Here is a 27,472-nt window from a genome sequence, read left to right as displayed (position 1 = left end):
AGTGAATGAAATGAGCTTTGTCCAGGGCTTGGTCACCACCTGCAGAGGCGGAAAATATTTCTTCCTTTGAGGATGTGTGCGATCAGTCGAGAAAGCAGGAACAGCCCCAGATCTAGTTCACAGACACCTGTCTGGGCAGTGCTGGGCCTCAACACCGAGTAAGACACTTAAGAATATTTTCTGGGAGAATCGGTGTGCTTTGTTGCCACTGTTTGTAAAGCGCCTGCAAGTTTCTGGAAAGCGGGGTGCAGGGTGAGGGTAGACAAATATGTATGTAAGGGCCCAGACATAACTTTGAGATGGTCTTTCAGAATCATCAGAGAATGTGCTTCGACTAGCCTGATGTTTGCTCAGGTGTGGCCAATGCCAGCACCTGCTGACAGGCATGAGGTTACTGTCAATATCTGGGATGGCCATTGCTTTCCCTGGTCGAGGCAGCCGATGAAGACACATCAGTTGGCTCAGGGCTCATGAGATCCCCCATCCAGGCCCACCTGGGCGGAGAGGTCCTTTCATCCCGGTCCAGACTGGGGACCCCCTCCTGCGGTCCTCAGGGGGCCCTGATACAGGCCGAAGCAAGACTGCTCCCTGTGGGCCCCACCTGGGATCCAGCCCTTGGCGGCTCCCTTCTAGTTTCTGGGAACTCCTGGGGCACTCTCAGAGAGCCTGATCGAGGGGGCTGAAAGGATGACTCGGATGAGGTCCTGCCCTCCGTCCAGGCCCTCAAACTCCTTCCCCCTCCTAGTCTAACATGGCCAGCCACGCAGGCCAGCTACTTCACAGTGGGGAAGGCCCAGAGAAGCCTGGAGTGAATGCTCCCAGATCCCGTGAGGGGTCATAATCTCTCTGACGGGATGAGTAATCAGGTGACCAAGTAGGTGGGGTTGGACCCCGAGCAAAGCCCCCAGAGGCTGCTCAGATGGACCACCTGCCATCGGAAAGCTAGATGTTGGGGCACAAGGGTGTGAGAGACCCTGGAATCGGCAGGACTCCCCATCCTTGTTTCTTATCTTGACTCCACCCTTTCCAGTTCCATAAGTGCTTACTGAGCATCAACTCTACATGAAGTACTTGACTAGATCCTCTCAGCCAAACACAGACGGCCAGCCTCAAACCTGACAGCAGGATCAGAGGGGCCCGATCATGCCGCTAGACAAGGTACGATACAGAAATGTGATAATAATGTGTACAAATGAAGTACACAGAGGGCAGCTGGGCCGTGACAGGACAGCTGTTCTGGGGGTTCTAACACGCACTGGGGTGCACCCCAACCACAAAGGCAGGTGGGGCGTGCCAGCCTCCAGTTGAAATCCGGCTGCCCTAGTCACTTCTGCACCAGCCATGTAACCTTGAGCAAGTCACTTTGTCTCACTGCCTCAGTTTCCTCAGGTGTAAAACGGGGCCCAAAGTAACCACACCTCAAAGGGTTGCTGTGAGGAGGAAATGAGATTATGTGTGTGAAGAAGAGGTGGGGTGTTGGGTCCACGGAAAGTATTAAGTAAATGGAAGCTATTGTTGCTATTTTGTTGGAACTAAGGATGATGGGCAGTGCCAGACTGTGCATCTAATCAGCCCACATCCTAACAATAACAGCACTCAGAGCTCAGGTTAAAGAAGTCCTAATAGGCACCAGGTATGTGATAGACATTATCTCTAATCCTCAGAGCCAGCCCCAAATTGGACACCATTTTCCCCATTCACAGTAGAGAGGACACAGGCTCTGGGAGACTAAGTGACTTGTCCAAGGCCACACAGACAACGAACGGCTGGGCCAGTGTTTGGACTCACGTCCAAAACCTTTACACCACCCACGCTGTCCACCTCCCGTGCCCCAGTCCATCTCAGCACCGAGCCGCCCAGACCCACTCTCTCCTTGGCCTTGAAGGCCAGTCCCGGCTTGAGCAGGGAAGCCCTCTTGCACAAGTGGCTGGACAGAGCCGAAGGCAGGAGAGAGTCAAGCCCGCATCGAAACACAGAGGCACCTACTTGTCCGGTACTGAATGCCCAGGGCTGCCAAGCAGGCCGTCAGTCCGGCCGCCAGAAGTGCCACCAGCACCACCAGTCGCTTCTCCATCTGGGTCCGCGCAGCCCAGCATCTCTGGCCACTCCGGGGGCTGCGGAAGTTCACCTGCAGGGAAGGAGGCAGGAGGGGCGGGGAGGACGTGAGCCTGGGCCCCCCGCTCCCCAGGAGCAAGGGGCTCCTCGACAGGCTCGGGCCCCGGGGAGCCATCAGGGCTGCCCTTGGCCTCAGGGGTGGTCCGGTTCCCACGGAATCAGTCCTAATCCAGGAAGGGAACAGCCACCCTGCTCAGCAGCTCGGATTAGCTCCTAAATGCTAGAGTCAAGCCGCTCAACCCAGCCGGACTTGTGTTTTTTGTGTTACCCGATACGGGTCGAAGAAAAAAAAAAGAAGAGCTCTTCCCTGTTTCTCCAGTAAGGAGTTCAAAAAAGAACAGGATGTTTGGACTTGGCATCCAGCGAGCGTCCAGCTGGGCTCTTCTCAGAGCCCCCGCACCGGCAGGCCAGGATGACACAACCACAGCTCACACTTCCCAGGAGTGCAGACATCCTTAGCTCATTGCTCCCTCCGAGTCCCGTGAGGGCTGTGTTATTAGTTCTCCTTTACAGATGAGGAAACCGAAGTTCAGAGAGGGTGAGACCCCTGCCTCTCATCACACAGCTAAATGGGGAGAGATGGGTTTGAACCCACGTCTGTTGATTCCAGAGCCCACCAGGGGATCAGGGACTCGAGTCTGGGAGGTGTCAGGGGAGACGCAAGGGAGAGATAGCTCCACTGAGGCAGGCCCTCAAAGGGAGGAAAAATGTCCCCGGCCTAACAATCTAGCTAAACAGGAAGGGAGGCACAATGAGAGGAAGTGGAGGGCGTGGCGGGGCCCTTAGGGCTGAGGAGAGACAAACTGGCCAACAGCACTCGGAGCCCTCAGCCCAGGCCTTCACACCCCAGACCAGCTCGGGGGAGCCCCCCTCCATTCCAAGAGGTGCTTCCTGCAAAAGCCAGGGCCACAGGACAGGAGGCGTCCCCCAAAGGTGGGGCTCGGCTTAGTGACACGGTGGTGTGCCAACAGCTGAGCACCGGCTCAGGGCCATGTTGGAAATGCTGGGAGGAAGATAGACTCCCTCGCTTTCAGCTGCTCACAGTCCAGCAGGAAGGCAGATACAGAAACAGACTAGGGTGGGAAGGGGTGGGGGTGGGGGCGTCCAGTCAGGGAAGGCTTCCTGGAGATGCAGACGCTTGTGCTGGGTGTTGAGGAATAAGTAGGACTGGCTGGCTGATGGGGAAAGAATGGAGAGAGGGGGCAAGGCCTAGATCCTAAGGGGCACCACAAGCCCATTTAAAGAACGAAGACATCTTCTGGAGGGCTGGAATGACATGACTGGAGTTGCCCTTTGGAAACACCAAGGTGAAGGGAGTGAGGCTTGCTGGGGTGTGGGCACGCAGGCGGGGAGACCTGTTGTTGCCGGGGTGGGGTGGGGTGGGGGCGACGGGTGGGGACCTGCCAGGGGAGATGAGGAGACTCAGATTCTGACCTGCAAGTGCCTCCCTAAAAGCTCAGGGGGTGGCTGTCCCCGGGAGCCAAGTCACAGCCCTCAGGGAGCCTTACACTGGCACTTGGGGGTCTGAGGTTGGTCACCTTAGGGAAAGGCACCACGCGGCCTCATGCTCATCCTGGGTATTTTCTGGGCAGGAAATGACTGGGAACTGCTACACCAGAGAAAGGGGAACACAAGGACTTTATGTGGAGGACAAAAAAAGAAAAAAATTATGTTCTAAGACCAACAAAAGGAACTTGGGGCCTAGTCATATTTCCGAGGAGGGCGAGGCGGCTCCCGATACCGAAACAGCTGTGTCAGGTAGAGGGAAGGGTGCCGCCTCCTGAAACCCCTTTCTCAAGAATGGTTTCAAAAATGTGAGAAACGAGGGACGCCCGGGTGGCTCAGTCGGTTATGCGTCCAACCTCGGTTAGGGTCATGATCTCGCGGTTCGTGGGTTCAAGCCCCGTGTCGGGCTCTGTGCTGACAGCTCGGAGCCTGGAGCCTGCTTCGGATTCTGTGTCTCCCTCTCTCTCTGTTCCTCCCCTGCTCTCTCTCTCTCTCTCTCAAAAATAAATACAGATTAAAATAGATATTTAAAAAAAAATGTGAGAAACGAAGATTCTGACCAGGCTCCTGCTGTGAAGTGAAAACTCTGGGCCGGGAGGGCCTGGTGCAGAGTCAGCTGGGACGCTGCTAAACGTGTTCCCAGCACTGGAAGGTTTATAAAGTGCTTTCTCCTCAGCATCAATTCTCGCACTGACATTTCACCCCTCCTGCCACACTGGCCCTGGCCCGTCTCACCGTCTGCCTCCACCTGAGGCTTCTCAGCCTCCCGTACCATGGCCCAGCTCATGAGGCGAGGGGGTGAAAGGCAAAGAAGCAGGGAGGCCTTGGTTTAAGAAGCACCCCTCTGCCTGGTGCCGGCTCTCGGAAGCCAGGGAGCACAGCCATCAGGCCTGGGGGAGCGGGCCGACTTACCATCTGCGGAGAGAGCAACACCTTGCTGTGAGGAATATGGTGAAAGGGAGGGAAGGAGGCAAGAAAGGGAGGGAAGAAGATGAAAGGAACAGAGAGGAGGAGAAAAGAGTCATAAAAGTAGCCAACACTTGAGTTCTCTCCCCGTGCCTGGCTTCGTGCTGATTCTGTTTGGTTGCTGGATGAGGCTACTCTCTTTTCACAGCATCCTTAAGAGAAGGTACTACAGTAGCAGCTCCAGAAGAAACACAGGAAGTAGGGGAGGAGAGAGAACCGTGAAAGAAACCTCTCTGTCTCCAGAACCCGCGGCCTCAGCCCCACGGCCGCGCTGCCCCTGAGGAACATCAATAGAGCCGAGCCTCATTGTTTAGCGTCAAGCAAACAGATGGTGCTCACTGCAAAAGTGAATCAAAATTAAGTCCGAATTAAATTACGAATGCAGTTCCAGGAAGAAACGGCAAACAGGACTTGAAAATAGGATTTTTAACCTTTGTCATGTTCTTCGCTCAACTCACACTGAACTAGCTGAGGGCCTGCTGGTTTCTTGACAAGCCTCGTCTCTGAGGGCAGAAGGAATCCAGAGACACCCCTCTGGGGCAGAAGTCCCCCGGAGGCACTGCGCCCAGATCCAGGGGCCTCTCCAGGAGAAGCCGTCCAATTCCTGGAGCGGTGGACAGGGCCAGGCTGCGAGGCCCTTCTCTCTGAGCCCTGTGGTCCTCGCCCTGCCTCCTTCAGAGCATCCAGCAAGTTGAGGTCACAGCAAGGGGAGGACACAAGCGGTTTCTCACATTCCTCTTGGAAATGAGGGCAAGTTGATGACCGGAGCCGGTCTGCAGCGACTCGGAGGCTGGGGGCATTTGAGTCAGGCAGCCCACTCCGTCTCGAGAGAGGCAACTGGGAGTGGCCATCAGCCAAGGAGCAGAGCTGCCAAAGCCCGGAAGATGGTGCTGAAAATTACTTTAAATGCTCAGCTCATGGGTGGGCTTAATATCCTATTTATTGTCACGTGAGGCAGAGAGAGAAAACCGAAGGAAAAGGATGCCCTCAAAAGAGAGAGGTGGAGAGGGAGACAGAGGAGGAAAGAGATAAGCAAAGCCAGAGAAACAGAGAGAGAGAGAAAGAGATTGAGCTGTCCAGCCTAGGGGTTCCCAGGGTTTCCACAGCCAAGGGAACAAAGCCCTAATGAGGGATAAATATTCGGTTACAGAAGGGAGTGCTTGGCTCACCTAGGCTTACAGCAAGAACGAGTTCTGCAGGCAAGGACGGGACCTGACTGCCTGGGGCCCAGGAGACAAGCCAGCAGGAGAAGGGGAGGGGAGTGGGGCAAAGCCTGATTTTCAGAGGAAGCAGGGGGTCAGGAAAAGAGGCAGAGGTTCTTCCTGAGCCACTGCCAGGTCCCCCAGCGACCTGGGCTGTGCAGAGAGGCAAACAGGAGTCAGTCTGGCCAAGGGTTTGGCAGGGAGCCCATCCCCGCTGCAGCCCAAGAGCCTGGCCACCCCACGAGGGCTGGCAGGGTGACCGGGCTGCCTGCTTCCAGTCAGTCTCTCAGAGCAGACAGACCATGACCAGTGAAGTTTTTATATCGAGGACTTCCAGCTGAGGCCATGGAGGCCAGCCCAGAGCAAAACTATAATGTCTTCTTGTCCTCCCACCTCTTCCCTGAGCCCTACCTGTCCCCTGCCCTCATGCCAGACACTCTTCCAATGACTGATAGTAGCTTATACCAGTACCTGCTGTGGGGTGGAGGGCTCCTTCCATCTAAACAGGAACCAAAGTCTAGTTTTTAGAAGAAGCACGTTTCCAGCTCTCTTTTCTTCCCGGAAGGAACACCCAGCTACCAAAGGTGTGAGAAAAGGGGGGCGTCAAAGGTCCGCCTCGACTTTATCAAGACCCCTGCATGTATGTGTGTCTGTGTCGCTGGGCAGTCTCTGAACCTCCATCTCCTATCTTTAAAATGAGGAAGCTAGATGAGGTTCCAGGTCTGGCCATCTCAAATTCCAGAAGAACTTGAAAGCCAGGAGTGTAAGGCCCAAATGGGGAGATGAGCCGAAATGACGTGCTGGTGAGCACAGAGGTCTTTATATAAAGTACTGAGCGGGCTCGTGCCTGAAATCGCCCTCGAAGGACAGGCCTGTGTGTGGCAGGGAGAGAAAAATGAGAAAACCACCACTAAGAATTAAATATCTCAGCTTTCTCTTCTCTTGAAACAACTGATTTTTTTACGAGCAACAGGATGGGTTTCACAGGCTTTGGTAACAGTCACGGCCACCGGCTCTCCAGTTTAGGCTACAGGTATCACTTTAGCTATTTCCCTTTGAGTCACTGAAATGGTGTGTGCTGGGCTGCTGGGGAGGCCAGGCAGCCGGCCCGAGCAGAGCAGAGGCTCCAGAGAGCAGGGTGGTTATATTCAGGGCATCACTGAGATCTCACACCTGGTGAGTCACGATAATTCCGATAGCAACCCAGTCCATTTTCTGAGCACTATGCAAAATGCTTTCACTTACACTGCCTCATTCTAATCTTTGCCAACAACTGTTGATAAATAATATTAACCCCATTTGACAAAAAAAAAAAAAAAAAAAAAAAAAGCTGTTTCCGTGAGTTGCTTTTAGGTCTCACAGCCCATAAGAGGCAAAGCTGAGTATCTGTCCTGGGGCCTATCCGGCTTTAAATTCGGCACTCAGTGGATCACAATTCACTGGGGCCTAAATATGAGACAAAGGAAAAGAAAAACAGGTAGAACGGGGGTCCAGCTAAATTCAGTATTTGGTCAGCATATTCAGTAACGAAGGGGTCAAGTTTCATTCAAGGTTTTCATTTGTTAGTATTGGTATAGATAACTTTGGTATTCTAGAATAATGGGCTTCAAAGTTGCGAAAAATCAAGTAGCTTATTTTTATAGCTGCCCATCAAAGAGGGAGAGTTGGGGGTGGGGGGACAGGGGCCATTTTTTAAATCTTAAACTTGAAGGAGCCGTTACGTCTTTAGTGTCAGGGCATAGGAAATCATCCGAAAGGCTAAAGGGTGGTCGGTCACCTGCAATGTTAAAGTTACCAGGTTTATCTTCCAACCTTAGCAGACTGAGTAAATATATTTTTATCTACTGGTACCAAGAGGCATTTTAGTTTTCAATGGCAGCATGTTTTGAAAGTTTTTAAACAACATAGAAAAATACTTATGAAGTGGCATTAAATGAAAAAAAGCATAGTACAACATCGTGTACTCAGAGTGAGCTCAATTATGTTTAAAAATATATGCATGCAAATGTGGAAAACTAGAAGTAGTTATCTCCAAATGCTGGAATTACTGTTTCTTTTTAAGTAATATATATATATATATAATGTTAGACTATTTGTTTTTAAGACAAATACAAATACTATTATACAAAGACTATTACTGTTTCTTTTTAAGTCATATATATATATATATATATATATAATCTAACAATTATATATATATATATATATATATATATATATGACATGTTAGACTATTTGTTTTTAAGATTTTCTGCTTAAGTAATCTCTATACTCGGTGTGAGACTTGAACTCACAACCCTGACATCAAGAGTTGCGTGCTCCACCAACTGAGCCAGCCAGGCACCTCTACGCTTGAATTTTGTTTGTTTGTTTGTTTGTTTGTTTGTTTTTTACAAATAAGCATGTAAAGTTTTTATATTAGGAGGGGGGAAAACCTTAATGATTAAAAACAAAATTAATAGAAAACTCTGCTTTGTAAGTTGATCAAGTTCTTGATTCAAGCACTGGCTAGTTCACACTTGCCTTGGGGAAGTCAAGGGGGTTCAAGAGAAGCCGGGTTGGGTACCCAAAGAAATGCCCCAAGTCCTTTCAACATTTTTGGCTTTTCCTGTATAAAAAGTAGACAATGTGACCAGTTTGGCAGATTGGTGTAGGGACGGCAACACTGTACTCCATCCCACATGACAGCTCTATGACCACAGGAATGTCCCCAACCTCCACGAGACTCAGCTTCATCATCTGTAACGTAGCCATGGGGCCCTTACCTCATATGTCATAAAAACAACAATAATCCTAGCAGGCCCCATAATAGGAATTACATTTACTTTCTCCAAATCCCATTTTACAGTTTCGTGATTAAGCAGCTCAGCCAAGACCATGAAACCTGGGACCCCAGCTTCCACTCTGCTAGGCAGCCTCGGGCAGATGAACACACTCTGTGACATGAAAAACGCTCTACCTATGGGGGCTACCTGTCCTATTATGGTGATGACAACGCCACATATTATTTTGCGGTGAATTCTGAAATGTGTTTGTGCTGATATATTTAGAACCTTCTGGGCAATATGAGACTGAAAAGGTTGCTGATTAGATTCTGTTTTGATTTGTGAAGGGAAAAGTGCCTGCCACAGATATTTAATTTCCTGCTGGATTTAGCCTCTCAAGAAGGGTCCCAGGGAAGAGGTTTTAGGAAGACTGAGTTGATTTCTCACTCCCAGATTTCTAGCTCTTAGTGACTTAAGGCAAGTTGTATCCCCATTCAGAACCTGTTTCCTCATCTGTAAGTGGGAACAGTAATCCCCCCACGTGGGTGGTCCTGAAAGTGAAGTGGGATGATGTAGGTAAGGGTGCCATATTCTAGCGGGCAGACCACTTGGAATCATGAGTTGGGATCTCCCTGGGCCTACTTAATTAACTGTAGGAAGGACTCCATCAATGCTGTTTCCCTTTATTGGTATTGTTATTATTTTTAAAATCTTGAACATTATTATTATTTTTAAAAAGTGTTAACATTTATTCATTTTTTTTTAATATATGAAATTTATTGTCAAATTGGTTTCCATACAACACCCAGTGCTCATCCCAAAAGGTGCCCTCCTCAATACCCAACATTTATTCATTTTTGAGAGACAGAGAGACAGCATGAATGGGGAAGGGACAGAAAGAGGGAGACAGACTTCAGGCTCTGAGCTGTCAGCACAGAACCCAACGTGGGGCTCTAACTCAAGGACTGCAAGATCATGACCTGAGCTGAAGTCAAACGCTTAACCAGCTGAGCCACCCAGGCACCCCATTCCAGCTTCTAAGAGGTGTGAGTTTGCATGCACCCTAAGTTTGCCCCCGGGTGAATTGTGATTTGGTGGCAGCTCAATGCTTGGCCCCAACACGCTCCCCAATTCCTCCCTTGGTTAACCTGGCAGAAATCCTCGGACTGAGATGCCCTGCTCCTCTCTGCGAGCTGGCTTCCTAGGAGTCGGATCAAGGTCCCCCTGGGTGTCCCTGACACTTCCAACGCGTTCCCATCCACCCGCCTGGGTCCAAACCTCACCAGGGCTGAGGTCCTGTTCAACACTACCCCAGCTCAGCCCTGCAGGGAGAGAAGAGCAGCCGCAAGGTAGGGAGGCGGTGGGCAGGTTTGAGTCCCACAGGGGCAGACCGTGGGGAGGGGAGAAACTGGGTTTTGTGAGTGGGCTGCAAAGGGGAGGAAAGAGGAGGCAGAAGATGGGCTCCTCCCTGCAGGAAACGCAGGAAGTGAAGAATGGGGTCATGCCGACCAGAGAGGGTGACTAACCATCCTGGTTTGCGCAGCACTGAGGGGTTTCCAGGGACACAGGGCTTTCCGAGCCAAACCTGGGACAGTTTTAAACTCTGCCATTATTGGACTATGTGACCCTGGGCAAGTTCCTCGGCACTCGGGGGCTGCCTTTTGTGTGAAAGGTAATCGGTCCAGTTCAGTTCCATAGGGTGCTTCAACTCTGCCAAGGGGTGGAAGTCCCACTAGCAGGTGGCAGGAGGATTTAGGGGCAGCCGGGGCTGGGGAGAGGACACGGGTGGAAGGAGCCCAGCACCTCCGGACCACTTCTGTCCCAGAAAGTCCTCTTCCCCACGGAGCCCAGAGCTGCCAGGTTGGCACGGCCCCCTCCCGGGCTGGCAGGGATGGGGGCGGGGGCGACAGCAGCGCGCATGCCCGGCTGCCTTGGGGGCTCGCAGCGGGCCAGGGCTCCTACCTGCAGGCCGTTCGGGTACACTTCGCCCTCGGACAGCGAGTCGACCAGGTCCTCCTCGTCCAGCGTGGCCCGCTTGTAGGTCGACATCTGCAAAGCCAAGTGCAGCACGGACTCCCTCAGCGCCTCCATGGCTCTCGCACGAATGGGGAGAATGGGGAAGCGGCCCGGCGCCACCGCGCGCCCCGCCCCGGCCGGCCGGGACACCGAGACCGGCCCAAGGACCGGCCCGCGGCGGGGGAGGGGGGTCCCGCCTCCCTCCGCCCCCTCCCCGCCCCCCCTCCCCCCCATCCCGCTTATGCAACGCCGCGCCTCACCCCCAGCGCCCGCAGCGCCCGCAGCGCCCGCAGCGCTGCGGCCATCCGGCCATCCGCTCCGCATCCTGCGCCCCGCGACGCTCGGTCCCCACCGCCAGGGAGCCCGGGGCGACAGGCTGGCCGGGGCGGGCCGGGCTGCGGGGGCCCGGACGGCAACACGACACCTTGGCGGGCGGGGCCGATCCGCGCGCGGTTCCCGGTTCCCTCCCTGGCCCCGCAGGGTGACCCGGGGTAGGTGGAGGTCCCCCACCGCCACCCCCTAGCAGGCAGGAAGAGGTCTCGGGGCAGCCCCTCCTCCTAGGAAACCTCAACTCTCCCTTCAGTAAAGTGGGTGGCGGATACGGGAGTCAAGTATGAGGAAAATGCCCCTAATTTGGATCACGACTGTCAACAGAGAGGTTCCACCCACCAGTGGCCCTTAGGTGCCTCAAGTAAGTCTCCCCATCAGAGATAGAAAGACGGGGGGTGGGGGGGGGGGCGGGGGGAGGGAAAGAGGGGGAATAAAAAAGACAGGTGTCTCCCCTCTCATTTCCCCCTTCCTCTAGCTCAGGGGCCTTATAAGCCAGAGAATTTCAGAAAACTCCAGACTTCGGAAGTCACCAGGAAGGTGACCCAGCCACCCCTCCCTCCACCCTCCCTGTCAGCAGTCCAGAGACTCAAGCAGGTGCTCCCTCCCCAGTCCCTGTGACCTGGGCTGGAAAAGTGGGCTCTCTCGGGCGTGGGTGCACTCAGGTAGGGACTCCAGGGGCTCCGTGCCTCCCACCTCAGAGAAACTAGCCGGCAAGTTTCCCAAAGGACCCTCCACTTCCAGTGAGACCTGGAGTCCCCTGCATTTGTACATTTTTCAGCTTTCCACAATGCACGTCTGTTGATTCCCATTATCTGGTTCTCACAGCCACACATATGTGCACAGAATCTGGCTCCAACGGCGAGGTGACTGCCTAGGGTCACAGCAACAGCTCCTGGCAGTCTCCCACTTCTACTCTGGGCCTCTCAGCACCCAGAGTGAACCTTTAAAAGGAAATTCTGGGGGTGCCTGGGTGGCTCAGTTGGTAAGCGGCCGACTTCGGCTCAGGTCACCATCTCGCGGTTCATGAGTTCAAGCCCCGCGTCGGGCTCTGTGCTGACAGCTCAGAGCCTGGAGCCTGCTTCGGATTCTGTGTCTCCCTCTCTCTCTCTGCTCCCCACCCACAACGCCCTCCCTCCCTGCTCATGTTCTCTCTCTCTCTCTCTCTCTCTCTCTCAAAAATGAATAAACATTAAAAAAAATTAAAAGGAAATTCTGATCTCGCTATGCCCTTGTTTGAAACTCTGCAAGGGCAGTCCCTTTACCAGTCCCCCACGGCCCCCGGGGCCACCCCTGACCCTCGTCTCATGCTGCTCCCCACCTCACTCACTAGGCCCCAACTTCTTTGGCCTTCACACAGTTCCTCAGATTCTCAAGTTTCTCTCCTCTCCCAAGATCTTTACGGCTGCTGCTCCCTCTATCTGGAACATTCTTTACTCATCTCTACTCCTCCCATGACCAGTCCCTGCTTCAGACCTCAGCTTAAACTGCCACCTCGTCCAGTGTCCTAACCACTCTTAAGTAGCCCCTCAAATTCTCTTCCACATACCCCCTTTCTTCCCTTTATAGTATTTACTGCAGCCCTGTTGTCATCAGCATCATTATTTTTTTTACATCGATCCCTCCCTTCCCACCACAAGCATCATGAGCCTGGGACGCTGTTTGGCACAGAGAATCCCCATCACCTCGCATACAGTAGATGCTCGATAGACACTTCAAATCGATACTGGAACAAGTACAGGGGAAGTGAAAATTACTCTGGGGCAGTGCCCTGAAGTTCTTGACAATCTAATTTTGCAATGTCTAAGGATAAAGGAAACATATCTAATGGGCACAGGCCCTGGGGGGAGGCAGGGTGCATGGGAAGAATTTTAATTCTGGAATCTTCTGCCCCGCTCCCACTGGGTGGAGGAGTTCCCGTTACCCACTGGAGACACAGAGAAAGGACTCCCGCGCTTCTTCACTTCACGCTGGATTACAGCTGGACTTTTTCTGAAACGAGGACACTCGGTTACATTAAGTAACAAGTGTCAACCGCCCAAGGAAAAGACCCTTGAAAAAGAAGTTCGATTCACCACACAGCCGGGCACAGCAGCTAATGTTTCATCCATCATCTCATTTAAGCCTCTGGCCCTTCCCTCTGAGTATTACTGGCCCCTTGTACAGAGCCTGAAACTGAGGCTCGGGCAAGTAACTTGCCTGGGTGCAGAGAGGCAGTGGCTCCTCCTTCTTCTGTCTCATTTCAGAGATCACCCCTTCTGGGAAGCTCTCCTCACCACCCTCCAGACAAGGGAGCCTCTGGCCCCCTGCTCAGTGTCCCCCCCACCCCAGGCCCCCACCCCGTGCTTCCTTCTGTTGAAGCCCACAGCACTCCAAACGAGAGAACCTTGAAGCGGGGGCCAGGGCTCCTCAGGTCCCGTACCCCCCGGGGCCTAGGCCGCGGCCGGGGCCTCCGTGGGTGTTGGAGCGAAGGTAGGAGGCAAAGGAGGGAGGCTGGAAACCCATCCCAGGGGCCAAGGCCAGGCCACGGGGGCCGGCCAGCCCACTGCAGCCCGTTTGTGGATGGATGATGAACACAGCTCACATACCTCCCAAGCAGAAACCCGCTCAGATGGAGACTTGTTTATGTTCCAGTGCACAAAAGCTGAGGTGCCCCTCCTAAAACGCCTGCCTCAGACGTGGGAATGGCTTGGCTGGCTCGGTGAGGAGCACAGAGGCTCCAGTCAGTGAGTGAGTGGCACTCCCAACAACAATGGCAGCCGTATGTTTGTCCCCACCCGGAGCCGGAAGGGGCCTTCCCTTCACGGTCTTGTTGGGTCCCCACAACTACCTGGAGCCTCAGCCTCGGCAGGTATCACTTCCATGTTATAGGAGAAGTGGGAGGCCAGAGGGAGCGGAGGCCCTGGGCAGGGAGAAAACAGCACCTGCTCTGTGCTGCACAAAAAAAGCACCTCTCCTGACCCCTAGATGCCCTGCTGGGGGCGGGGGCAGGGAACCATCACCTCCACTTTCCCAGTGAGAAGACTGAGGATTAGGGAGGAGGCGGGATGTGACAGTCCCCTCCCCAACCGCCCAGGTGGCCCAGGTCGCCCGGCTGCAGAGTGAGATGCCTCAGCTCATGCTGCCGCCTCCAGGAACCCCAGCCTCACGGCTAGTAAGGCCCTGCACCTGGCCCTGTGCTCCTAGTCCTGTGCTCCCTGTGGAAGGGGGAGCTGCTCCTTCAGGTGGGGCCCTCACAGAGTGGAGTCCAGGCCCCGAGCCGGCAGGGTGGCCGTGCTTATTCCGTCTCATTGCAGGTGTCCCGCCCCACCCCATGAGCTTCCGGGAAAGGAGAAGAACACAACTGCTTTGCAGGGAGTCTGCCTTGATCTGCTTTTCCTCACCGGGCCCCTCAGTGTTCACGAGAAGGGCTCGGTGGAGACCAAGTACGGAGGAGTGGGGACCACAGCTCGTCCCCAGGCCCGCAGCTGCACACAGAAGGCGATGAAAGCCAGAGGCGTGGGTGCTGGTGCCCCGCTCTGGAAACCCCACCCCGGGGGTGAACAGAAACGAGGAATATTGGAGAACCCTCACGTTTCTGACAACAAAGGCCTCTGGCCCAGTGACACACGGGTGTGATCCTGCGTGCTGTGACCGCGTTAGTCACTCAGATGGTTCTGTGGTTGGTTTGCCCAAGGCGGGGAATCTTCATGGAGACTTGGAGTGTGTCAGAGGCAGGAAGAGCAGTCGCGAGCGACATTCCGAGGCCTGCGACTCCTTGGCCACACCCTCCAAGCTGTTTTCGTGTTGTTTCTAAGCCTTGGCTCCGTCAGTTCCTGCCTCGGGGGCTCATAATTGGCTGGGATCCGTGCTGTCCTTATATGTCATCTAATACACACTTGCACTGCGTGTTAGTTCAATACTGTTATTTAACAGACACAACCACAGAGTGGGTAAGAGCTCTAGATCTGCACCTGTGCTCTGGATTCCCAGTGACAGCCTCTCTGTGCCTCAGTCGCACAGAGAGTGGGGGTGGTGATTGTAATACCTCTCTCGCAGGACTGCTGTCATACATATTTAAGTGAGTTGATACAGACGAAGTGCTTAGAGCGGGCTGGGCACACAGCTTGTGCTCACTAAGTGTGAATTGCCCTTATTTACTTCTTCATTACTTACAAAACATGAGGGCTGCAAACTTTCCCTTGACCCCCACCACCGAAAGAACAAACTCTAAACTCCTCCCTCTCCAGGTCCATCCTCCATATGCCCCTCAGGTGAGCGGCTGTCCCCCAACCCTGACCCAGCCCTGCAGGCGTTGACCACCCACAGGAGTCCATCGAGAGTCCTTGACGCAGGTCAGGCCTGTGCTGCAAGCTGAGGGGGCAGCTCCCGGTAGGACTTGGTCCCACCCCCGAGGGACCAGCAGCCGATCTCTCCTCTCCCAAGACTGGGCCCCCTCCCAACCAGTGCTCTCCATCTCTGGTCAATCTCCTCCGACATCTGGTCCTCCCTGCCTCCTTCCCTGTGGTGTGCCCGCCACCCCCTCCACCAAGTGGCAACTGCACTGATGTTCAGGCCTTGTCTGGGCATCTCCATCCCTGGGATGGAGAGGACCTAGGGGAGTAGGCAACAATCATCTTACTACTTTCCATCCCCAGTGCCTAGAACATAACCTGGTATATAGATAACCGGTTAAATTTTTTTTAAGTTTATTTATTTATTTTGAGAGAGAGAGAGAGAGAGAGAGAGAGCGAGCGAGCAGGGGAGAGGCAGAGAGAGACGGAGAGAGAGAGAATCCCAAGCAGACGTGGGGCTTGATTCCGCCAACCGTGAGGTCATGACCTGAGCTGAAATCAAGAGTCAGACGCTCAACCCTGAGCCACCCAGGCGCCCAGTTAATTGGTTAATTTGTATCCTGGATTTTCACAAGGGCATAAGCATCTGTGACCGCAACAAAGAAGAAAGAGTAGAGTTGCTTGATGACAATCAAGTAAAATCAAACAGAACAGTTATGGGCACGAACAAGATAGTGAAAATAGGACTGTCCCTCCTAAAGACGATGCTACATGACGTTTATTACTATTGTATCATCTATTACACTGCTTGGTCTTTTACAGGAGAAATTTCCATATGATTAATCTCTTTTTAAATTTACCACAAAGTTCTTAAAGGAATGAACAGCTTTTTTGCTTTTTGATAATAGGCATCATAGCAATTGTCCCAGACCCTTTTTCGCCTTGGCTGCCAGGAAGCTGACCGGCAAATCAGAAACTCAGCTATGGGTACTTTCCTGGTCTTTATGTTCAGCTTCTTCCTTGTCCACATTTTTCAGTCTGTTTTCTCTGCTCTGATTTTCCATTTCTATTGTATAGTATTTTATTGAATGAGTTTTAGTCATAATCCATCATGAATCCTTTGTGGAATAAAGTGAATTATAAACAACCTGATTCAGGAACGCCCCTTCCCTCATCCACGCTGCGGGGAACACAGTTTCAAGAACTTTCTTCTTCTTCTTTTTTTTTTTTTTATAATTTTTAAAAATGTTTATTTATTTATTTTGAGAGAGAGCATGCATGCGAGTGGGGGAGGGGCAGAGAAAGAGGGAGAGAGAGAATCCCAAGTGGGATCCACACTTCCTCATAGAGCCCAATATGGGGCTTGATCCCATGAACCATGAGATCATGACCCGAGCTAAAACCCAGAGTCAGATGCTTAACTGACTGAGCCACCCAGGCACCCCAAGGAACTTTTTCAACAGTGTGGGTGAGGCAGCCAACACAGACCTGGGCCCAATCCCAGGTTCCTGAGCTCATTTCCCCTTTTGGACCTCAGTTTCCTCATCTGTAAAAAAGGGTTGTTGTGAACTGCCTGGCATGTAAGCATCATATCCCATCCCCAAGTGAATTCACCTCATACCTGCTCCTCTTTATTTTTCTTCACCACTTTTCCATTTACTTCTGCCTTTGCCCCTGTTTCTGATCGCAACTGTAGTTCAGCCAACACTGGCCCTACTTTAGCTGTGCTGCTGTACTCAGGACAAAAATAACCAACTTCCTGCTGATCGAGGTTAACATCAGTGGTAAGTCCAGCGTGATAGTAGGCACTCTTGATACGTGATGGGAGGGGTACTTTACCTCTGTGCCCTTCCTCCCCAGGGCATATTATTGCCAGTCTAATAAGGAGAAAAACATCAGACAAATACCAACTAAGAAACATTCTACAAAATACCTGACAGTATTCCTCAAAACTGTCAAGGTCAAGGCAGTTGTCAACAAACAAGGCAAGTCCGAGAAACTGTCACAGCCGAGAGGAGTTAAGGAGCCATGACTCCTGAATGTATTGGGGTGGGGATCCGAGAACAGAAAAGGGACATTAGTGAACAAGAGAAATCTGAATAAGGTACAGACTTCAGCTGGTAATAATGCATCAATATTGCAGTGTAAGGGAATTCTCTCAACCATTTTCTCAAAAATGCTATAAATCTAAACTGTTCTAAAACGAAATATTTTTTTTAATTTTTTTTTTTAACGTTTATTTATTTTTGAGACAGAGAGAGACAGAGCATGAACAGGGGAGGATCAGAGAGAGAGGGAGACACAGAATCTGAAACAGGCTCCAGGCTCTGAGCAGTCAGCACAGAGCCCGATGCGGGGCTCGAACTCACGGACCGTGAGATCATGACCTGAGCCGAAGTCGGACACCCAACCGACTGAGCCACCCAGGCGCCCCTAAAACGAAATATTTTTTAAATGTTTATTTGTTTTTGAGAGAGAGAGAGAGAGAGAGAGAGAGAGAGATGCAGAGAGTGTGAGCATGGTAGGGGCAGAGAGAGAAGGAGAGAGAGAATCCCAAGTAGGCTCTGTGCTGTCAGCACAGAGCCTGAGGTGGGGCTTGAACTCTGAACTGTGAGATCATGACCTGAGCCGAAATCAAGAGTTGGGTGCCTAACTGACTGAGCCAGCCAGGTGCCCCAAAATGTTTATTTTTTTAAAAAACCACAACTGCTGCCCTCTAAAACAGAAAATAGAGTCATCGACGTGGACACAAGCCCAGCACTGCCCAGGTCTCAAGGCTCTATTATATCTTTATCTTATATGTATCTCATGAGCACCCTGTGGAATAAGCCCTGGGACCCCCATTTTACAGATGTAGAAACCAAGGCCAGAGAAAGGAAGCAGCTTGCCAGTTGGTGACAGAACTGGGACTTGAACCCAGATCTTCCTGACCCTCTCACGGCCTCTTTCTCTCTTCTTGGGCCACCTTCCTGGGGCCCGGCTCCCTAGGCTGACCTGCTTTGGAGACTACAGGCTGCCCTGGTTGTGTTCTGAGACAGAGGGATGATGTAAGTGGCAGTGGAGGTTGGGGAAGGAGACTTCACTTGGTGCTGGAGGCCAGACATGGAAAGGTAGACAGGAGCTGGAGGCAGGGGAGGCCTACAGGTGCGACTCTGCAACAGACAGGAGGCCGAGGGTACAGAATGTACATGGGAGACCAAGGCTGCTCACCGCCTCCTCAGAGAAGGTAGCAGCCCTAACAGCCCATGAGTCAATCGCCCTGGTCTGGACCAGAGTCGCAGGCCGAGCTCCCCTAATGTGCTGGCAGAGGAGACGTGCCTACACATGTAGGGAGCTGGAAAACACTCTCCTACTTGGCCCCACGTTGACTCACCTGCCTGGGGGCCCTGGGAGGCACTCAGAATCTACCTGGTGTTGCCAACCAACCGCCTGAGTGCTGCTGAGGAGGCTAGCCCACGCCCAAGCCCCAGAGCTGGCCGGTAACCTCCTCCCTCCTCCCTGACACGGGCCGCACATTACACTGCTGACCGAGGTACGTGGCCTCTCTCCACCCCTGCACGGGACAGCTTCCGTCTGTCACCTCTGCCCCTTTGGGGGTGAGGGGCTTGGGTCTGCCCCTCCTCCCCCTGGAAGCCTTCCCTGGTTGGCCCCTTAACCAGCTTGAGCTCTGCTTATCACTCCCCCTAGTGTCTCCTCTCCCAGCTGGCTCCAAGCCGAACTTTCTAAACTAACTGATATGGTCCAGTCAGCCTCCTCCTTCACAGGTTGGCTCTCTGGAACTGGCAGAAAAAAAACAGGGGCCTTGGCCTGGCTTTCAACCTGCCCTCCCTGCTGGGGTCTGGCTCCTGGTTCCTTCTGGGCTTCTTTCTTACCAGTCCCCCCTCACATACTCGAATCTCAGTAAAATATGTATGGTCAGTCCCCTAAACACACCGTGCTTCCTGCTGCCAGGCCTCTGCATAGCCACTGCCCTCTGCCTGCCAGGCCTCTCCTCTCTCTCATTCCCCCCTCCTCCCCACCGACTCTTCAGCTCACATGCCTCTTCCTCCAGGCAGCCTTCTTGGACTTCACTGTGACCTCTCCTCTGTGCTCCCCAGCAGCACCCTGCACGACCTTCTAATATCTCATCCCAACATAGTGACTGGCAGCCAAGGGCAGCTGTGTGACCTTCACAAAGTCATGCCACTTCCTTTCTGTGGGTTTCTCGTCTATCAAGTGGAGATGATGATGGTACCTGCCCCACAGGGTCTTTATACATATCAACTCAAATGAGACACAGAAAGTCCTCTGTCCAGTGCTTGCAGAGAGGCAGCTTGGTAAACACGAGCGTGGGTGGTTGGTGGGTGGGTTCAGAAAGCCCTGAACCCCGTCATACTGAAAATGACAGAAGACGGGAAGGGAAGCAACAATTAGAAGGACCTATGACATGCCAGGTGCCGGGCCTGGCACTTGCTGGCACACAGAATGTCCTTGACTCTTCCCCACTGCCCAGCGCAGAACAACTGTAAGGTGGGGAGGGAACAGGCTCAGAGCCCTACACCTGGTAAATAACGAAGCTCAGATTGCAGCCCAGCTGTATCGACGCCCAGAGCTTATGGTTTCGCCATGACAACACGTGAGATGGCAGCCCCAACCCGCTCCATCCTTCCCGCCACAGGCCTCACCTCTCGGCTGGGTTAACGGGCCAGCTCACTCACTCCGATCTTCTCTAAGCACCAAGATCAAAACAGACCAGAACCTTGCAGCTGGCCCTAAGCTGCGCAGGGTGACCAGTCTGGATAAGTCCCAAGCGGAGGAAACCCAGTGTGCCTGAACAATTTGCTGATCTCATCACATAAAGCTTAGGACAAAGTTAATCCGTCTCACTTAATGATATTTGTAATGGTAATGACGGAGCTGTCTCATAATTAGGCTCAACCAGGAAGCAGATCGTGGAAATGGCTGTAATTAGTATCTGTGTTACAGAGGTGGGTAGTGAGGGCAGGGAAGAGGGAGGGCGAAGAAGGTGGGGCTGGAAGTTTTGGGGACTCCTTGGATCCATGAACTGAGGGTGGCTGGGGCCCTCACAGTTGTGCCAGACCCCGTGCCAACCAACTCAGGTGAATGATCCTGTTTAACGTTCATGATAACCCTGTGATGTGGCCCCCATTCTCCCTTTTCTAAAGCGAGGAAACAGGCTCAGAGAGGTCCATTCACTTGTCCAAGGTCACACAGCCAGGGAAGAACAGAGCCAAGGTTCACACAGGGCTGCTCATCTCCCCATCCGGCCCAGGTGGTGTTCTAGACAGTAGGCTTGGGTGTGGGCTGGGAGGCAGGAGATCTACATTCTGGCCCCAAGTCGGATGCTGACTTCCCCTCAGGACACAAACAGGGTGTGCCTGTCAAGCTGGGCATTGCTGAAAGCATGGACTTGGGAGCTGGGTTCCTTGGATTCTAATGTTGGGGCAAACCACTTTGCCATCTGAACCTCAGTGTCCTCATCTGTAAAATGAAGACAAAAGTGTTGCCCTCAAAGGGGTGGGAGGGTTCAGCAAGCTAAAAAACCTAGAACGGTGCCTGAATATTTTTATTACCTATGGGGAAAGCATGGGCTTTGAAGTCAGTTTTTCCACCTGTAAAATGGGGAGGCAGTTTGCTAGATTAGAACGGTGGTTCGCAAGCACATATATTTTTAACCCCACAGAGCCCTTTATTTTGAAGAGTTAACATTGCCAGGTGTCGGGGTGGCTCAGTCGGTCAGGCATTCGACTTGATTTTGGCTCAGGTCATGATCTCATGGTTCACGAGTTGGAGCCCTGCATCAGGCTCTGCGCTGACAGTGCGGAGCCTGCTTGGGATTCTCTCTCTCCCTCTCCCTCTCTGCTCCTCTCCCCATGTGCCCATGCACACAGGCACACTCTCTTTCTCTCTCAAAATAAAGACACGAACTTAAAATAAATTAATTAAAAGGTTGCCATGGCAACCCAACCCAAACTACAAAAGAGATCTAAGCGGAGTTGCCACTTACGTTCAATGATCCCGTATCTTGACCCCAAACCGGCTTCCTCAAGGGCTCCACGGGGTGGATTTTGAAAATCACTCATTTATATTTCTTTCTGAGAACTACTGGCTCTAAAGCTCTGAGATCGAAGATGATGTGGATACAGGAAGTGGTGGCCTGGGGCTCGGGTGGTGTTTGCCCCGCGGGGTGGGCGCGTGGGGGCCGTGGGGCAGGCTGGGCCGTGCCCACAGTGGAGCTCACAGGGACCTGCCACCTGCCACCATTCAAGCCGATAGCTGTCTCCCCCAGTGGAGGCTGGGAGACAAGGGGAAGGGGCGCCTGAGTGGAGCACGTGACTCTTCAACTCTTGATCTCGGGGTTGTGAGTTTGAGCCCCACGTTCGGTGTAGAGATCACTTAAAAATAAAATCTTAAAAAAAAAGAAGAAGAAGAAGGGAAACAGCCCTGGACCCACATTCCAGCCCAGCCATGTGGCCTCCAGCAGGTCACAGCACCTGTCTGGGCCTCACTGTCGTCAACTGGAAGACACGAAGTGATAACACCGTTGTCATCTGGTGACATCAGGCCAGAACTGAATCATGCGCATGTAAAGCCTTTGCAATTGTGAAAGACTGCCCCAAATTGACCCTTTTTGCTGATTTCTAGTAGATTATTTTCTCTTCCTAGGAGCACAGAGTCTGGAGCCAGGCTGCACAGGGTCAAGTCTCAACTCCACCACGTACTGGCTGAGTCCCCAGGGTTCAGATACTGAGCCTGTTTCCTCCTGTGTCAAATGACATCATAAGGGCCTTAGCATAGTGCCTGGCAAACAGCAAGTGCTCAGCAAGTGTTGGCAGCTCTTGAGTCTGAGGAATAACTAAAGACAAACTTGCTCGCTAGCGCCCTCATCCAGTGTAGACACAGCTGAAGAAGGGTGAGGGACTCCTGATCCTCTGAAGCACGCAGCTTCAGACGCAGCAGTTGGCAGGTTTTGGTTCTGTGCTCAAGCACGGATCAAGCTAGACTGGGGATTTGTCTGTCCTTTGACTTTAAAAGTCCAGTTCGATTCAATAGCTGTTTCCCAGCGGTTCCGCGGTACCTGTTTACTGAGTACCTAACATATGCCAGGCCCCCACCACAGCTCTGCGTGGTGGGTAGCACTGTCCCCATTTGACAGATGAGGAAACTGAGGCTCAGAGAAGTGACGTGACCGCCCCAAGGCCAGGCTGCCCCTTCACAATGCACGGGATGTGGAGCCAGGCCCAGAGGTCTCCCTTGGTGTGGAGCCTGCCAGAAGGCTTGTGAAGGCCTGGGGTATCAGCCCATGTGACTTGCTGCTCTGGTGGGAGGTGGCATTCTCAGAGTGAGGACACCCAACCAGCACACGTCTTATGCAGAAAACCACCTTACCCAGAGGAGAACCAGCAGCCCGAGAGGCTGGGCCATGTCACCTCCTCCGAGAGGTCCTCCTTAGCCAGTCCTGCCACCTCATCCCTGCTCTGGCCCATGGCCCACAGCCCTTTGCTGTGCACCAGAATGATGTGAAGCACCCTACATACATCACTCATTTACTCCTGCCAATGACTTTCTACCTCTCTGAGCCTGGCTTTCTCACTGGTAAAATGGGGAACATAAGATAAGAACACATACCTTGGGGCACCTGGGTGGCTCAGTCGGTTAAGTGTCCGACTTTGGCTCAGGTCATGATCTCTCGGTTTGTGGGGTCGAGGCCCGCGTCGGGCTCTCTGCTGTTAGGGCAGAGCCTGCTTTAGATTCTCTCTCCCTCTCTCGCTGCCCCTCCCCCACGTGTGTGTGTGTGTGTGTGTGTGTGTGTGTGCGCGCGCGCGCGCGCTCTCTCTCTCTCTCTCTGTCTCAGAAATAACCATTAAAAAGAAAAAGAATACATATCTCAAAGGTGGGTGTGAAGATCAAATTGGGAAAAAACAAACAAACAAAAACAATGGCAAATGCTTATTTATCACTTACTTCATGCCAGCCTGGTTCAGTGACACACACAACAGACAGGAGGGTCTGGCCTGTCCCTGCCCTTCCCATCAAGCTTCTGGGACACTTGCCTGCCAGGGACCACAGACCCTCTTTCCCCACCACACCAAGTCCTGAGGGACAGGACCAAACGGAGCACAAAGAGCACTGGAGTAGAAAGAAGCCAGTCAGTCCGGGTTTGGCTCCTGGCTGTGCCCTCTGGGCCTCAGGTTCCTCTTGTGCACCCCCCTCCCCCCCCCCCCCCCCCCCCCCCCCCGCCCAAGGTGGGAGGGGATGATGGAAACGCAGCACTGTTTTGCCTGATGATTCTTATCTTCCTTCCCCAAGTGATAGGCTTGTCTGGACGATGATGTGCAGAAAGGAGGCCAGGGCGGGGGCGGGGCGGGGGGGGGGGCGGGCATGGGTGCACCGTCCAGGATGCTCCTGCCACCAGCTCCCCAGGGCGGCAGCAGCCTGGCCTGGCCGTAGGCTCCCCTGGCTGATTCTTCCCTTCTCCCCTGCCCACCCCCACCCCGAGCCCGGGCTCTCCCCCTGCCGGGTTCCTGCTACTTCTGCCCCCACTTGCCCAGCGCTCCCTGACAGCCTCATCAAGGGGCAGCCAGCCTTCTGTCTTCCCAACCCCGCCCCTGGCTGCTTTCCCGGCACTTCCTGAAATCGGGACTCCACCAACTGACAGCCAAGGTGTCTGAACTTGAAAACTGCCCGTGCCAGGGCAGTCCTGGCAGGCGGGGCCGAGGTGCACTCTCACTGCCTGTCCAGGGTGGCTAGCGACGCTGCACCCCAAGTGGTGTGCCCGCCCCTGCTGGCCTCTCCCCTGCACCCTGCCTCCCGAGGGGAATGTGGGCGGTGGTGAGGAGCGCAGACTTGGGAATCAGCCAGGGGTCAAAGCCCAGCCAAGTCCTCACTCTCTGTAACCCTGGGCAGGTCCCTTAATCCCTCCCTATGGTGCAGCTTACTCATCTGTAAAATGGATTTATTAATAAATTGTTAGGGGGGTTAGATGACTTAATAACATCAAGCACTTAGGACAGGACCTCAAACAAAGGAATCACTTAACAAATATCAGCTATTACTATTACTAACATGCTGATTAGCCCGAGGCAGGACTCACACACGGGAAGCCCACAGGTCTGGCCCACAGATGTGAATTATTCGGCCTGCGGTGCAGTACAAGGTTTTGAAATATCAACATTTAGGAGACTTTACATGAAAATCAGTATTTTCAGCTTTCCCCTGGAGCCGAGGAGTGGCTGCCCCCTTGGCACAGGCCACGAGTCTCCGGGACACCACAGCCCTCCCACCCCACCCCTTCCTGGCTCCTCTGCAATGTGGCCCGGGGTCAGCTGCCCCTTGTCATCATGCTAGTGCTCTGTTTTTTGTAACGAAGAGAAAGAGAAGAATTTCTTGTACCCTTGTCTTAGTCAAAAGTGGGAAAATACCGGGGTGCCTGGGTGGCTCACTCGGTTAAGTGTCCGACTTGGGCTCAGGTCATGATCTCTCGGTTTGTGAGTTCGAGCCCTGCATCGGGCTCTGTGCTGACAGCTCGGAGCCTGGAACCTGCTTCGGATTCTGTGTTTCCCTCTCTCTCTGTGTTTCCCCCGCCCCGCCGCTCGTACTCTGTCTTTCTCTCTCTCAAAAAAATAAATAAAATGTTAAAAATTAAAAAAAAAAAAAAAAAAAAGGTGGGAAAATACCTTACGTGAGGCTTAAACAGGGCAAAACAAATCTATGGTGACAGACGTTAGAATATAACCGTTGCCTCTGAGGACAGGACTTACTGGAAAGAGGCAGGAGGGAACTTTTTGGGGGAATGGAATGCTCTGGAAATGTCCCGTATCTCAAGCCCACTGTGTTTTCACGGGTGTCTACCTTTGTCAAAACTCATCAAACTGTTTGCTTCCGGTCTGTGCCTTTCACTCTATGAAACTTACACCGTGATAAGAAGAAAAAAGCGAAAACGGAAAGATGGGGCAGGAGGGTCTCATGTTTCAAAGCAAACGGTGAGTGATTCCTTTGTGGTGTAAAGAGAACACCCGTGAATTTAATATACTGAAACACGCCAAAGAAGACACAGCCTAAGGTGTCCCCAGGAAGACAAGTGGGTTCCCCTGCTCATATTGGAGCTGGAGACCTATGGTCTAAGGCCATGACTGATCTTCAAAGAACTGCACACAGACCCGTGACGTGCAACACAGAAGCCAGCAAGCCACATGCGGCACTGAAACTAAAGTCAATTAAAATAAAATTAAAGTAAAAAATTCAATTCCTCATTTGCACCAGCCACGTTTCTTTCTTTTTTCTTTTAATGTTTATTTATTTTTGAGAGGGAGAGAGACAGAGCATGAGCAGGGGAAGGGCAGAGACAGATGGAGACACAGAATCCGAAGCAGGCTCCAGGCTCCGAGCTGTCAGCACAGAGCCCGACGCCGGGCTCGAACTCGGGAGCGGTGAGGTCGGGACCTGAGCTGAAGTTGGACGCTTAACGGACTGAGCCACCCACGTGCCCCTGCACCAGCCACGTTTCAAGGGCTCAACAGCCACGCGTGGTTGATGGATGGCACAGACACGGAACACTTCCCTATCGCAGAAAGTTCTATTGAACAGCACTGGGGTACGCACTAGTTACAAAGCTGCAGTAACTTCCGGATCACCCGCCAGGGTGGGCACCGTGATCACAGCCTCACAGCAAACGACACAGAGTTAGGTGCTCAGTAAACATGAGTTGGATGAACGAATGAAGGCAGAAGAAGCAAGCAGTGAGGCCCGGGTTTGAAACCCAGGACTCTGGTCCTTGACGACTGTGGGGCCTCCAGCAAATCTCCCCTGTGAGCCCCTGTGAGCCTTGTGCAGAGACGCTGGCAGAGCACTATCTCCCTCCCAGACCTGGGCACGTAAAACCAGTGTCCTCACGGCCGCTCAGAGGACCAGGGGCCTGCGGGAGAACTGATGTGCCAGCAGGCCCATTCTGGAGTCTAGAACAGGTGGGAGGCGTGGGAGTGATGGGAGGGGCCGCTGGGGGTGTTTCTGTTTGTGAGAGTAGCTTTTGAACCTGGGGGAGGGGGTGGCAGTGATCAAGGAAACAGGCTGGGCCCAACTCTGCGGGCTCAGGAGGGGGGGCTGCTGAGCATAGGGAAAAATCTACGTTAGCCCCCACGCCTGGCTGCCAGAACTCGAGCTGAGAAATAGCATCAGACACCCACCGACACTGCTGTGGTCACGGTGGCTGAGACAGGAGCTGCCTGGATCCCTAGAGAGACTCCACTATCCTCAGGGTGCGGACCCCTATCAGGGCAGGCCAGGATGGGGCCCACCATGGGTTCTGTCGGGAGCGGAGAGGGCTGGCTGGGCCCTGAGCAAGGTGCTGGCCGAAGTCCGTCTTCCCAGCACCCATCTGTCCCCCTCTTCATCCACACGGGAGCTGCCAGAAGTGGGGGATGTCAGTGCCCATCTACCTGTTTGCTTATTCAGCAAATCTTTATTCAGCACCTACTGTGTGCCAGGGAATGAGCTCCGTGCTTCATGCACACCATTGAACAAGACAAAGTCCTTGTCAGGAGCGTGGATTTTAATTGGTGAGACCAACGCTAAACAATGTTGCTAAGAGTTATAATAACAGCGTCTAGCGTTTATTGAGTGCTGTGTGCCAAGCTCTACAAGTGTTAATTTTTAATGCATTTCTTATTTCATCTTAACAAAAATAATAATATGTGTTATTAATGACCCCATTTTATAGGTGACGAAACTGAGGCACAGAGAGGTTATGGCCAAGATCGTGTGGCTCTAAGTGGTGGCACTTGAGATTTGAACACAGGCGATCCGACTCTAGAGTCCCTAATCCTACACAGTATCCTGAATGCCTCACTGCAGAGGCGGTGACCGACTGCCTCGCTGGGTCATAACGTACAGCAGGGTGGCGTGGTAGTGAACTCCTGGGGAGGGGTCAGGGAAGGCCTCTGTGAGCAGGTGACATGTAGACTGAAAGCAGAATGACAGGTGTCAGCTGGGAGAAGGGCACTTCAGGCAGAGGGAACAGCAAGAGCAAAGCCCCAGAGACAGCACCAAGCATTGTGTGCAAGGAGCATCCTGTCCTATCCTACAGATGAACTAACCGAGGCCCCAAGAGGAAGCCCCCTGAGTAAGCTGAATCAGGGGTACGGCCAGGACCAGAAGCCAGGCCTCTGGACCCTCAGTCCAGTGCTCCTTCCAAAGCCCTGCATGCCTTCGCCATGAATGCTAAGGGCTGTGTAGTGAGGACTGAGCCTGCCTGGGCCTAGAATGGCCAAGGGCAGCTGACGGCCCGTTGCGTCCCTGCATCCAG

At 53.1% G+C, this 27,472-nt stretch overlaps 1 protein-coding gene across 4 annotated transcripts in view; it reads right to left on the bottom strand.

The window, feature by feature from the left end:
* Window positions 1-27,472, bottom strand: part of ECE1 (endothelin converting enzyme 1) — a 112,864-nt gene that overhangs the window by 49,936 nt on the left and 35,456 nt on the right. The window contains exons 1-3 of one of the 4 annotated variants that reach the window (XM_053898883.1): window positions 16,793-17,107; window positions 10,517-10,603; window positions 1,987-2,128 (exon numbers count right to left, since the gene is read on the bottom strand). In XM_053898883.1, the coding sequence (XP_053754858.1) occupies window positions 1,987-2,128; window positions 10,517-10,603; window positions 16,793-17,092 (529 nt within the window). In that variant the 5' untranslated portion in view covers window positions 17,093-17,107. Of the gene's footprint in view, window positions 1-1,986; window positions 2,129-10,516; window positions 10,604-10,830; window positions 10,927-13,485; window positions 13,508-16,792; window positions 17,108-27,472 lie in introns of those variants that run through there. The other 3 variants (XM_053898885.1, XM_053898884.1, XM_019461677.2) reach the window with 3 other exon arrangements.

The sequence above is a fragment of the Panthera pardus genome, unplaced genomic scaffold (genome assembly GCF_024362965.1).
Source record: "Panthera pardus isolate Hobbes unplaced genomic scaffold, ASM2436296v1 HiC_scaffold_11, whole genome shotgun sequence".
Classification (NCBI taxonomy): domain Eukaryota; kingdom Metazoa; phylum Chordata; class Mammalia; order Carnivora; family Felidae; genus Panthera; species Panthera pardus.
This window is presented reverse-complemented; position numbering and strand designations above follow the sequence as displayed.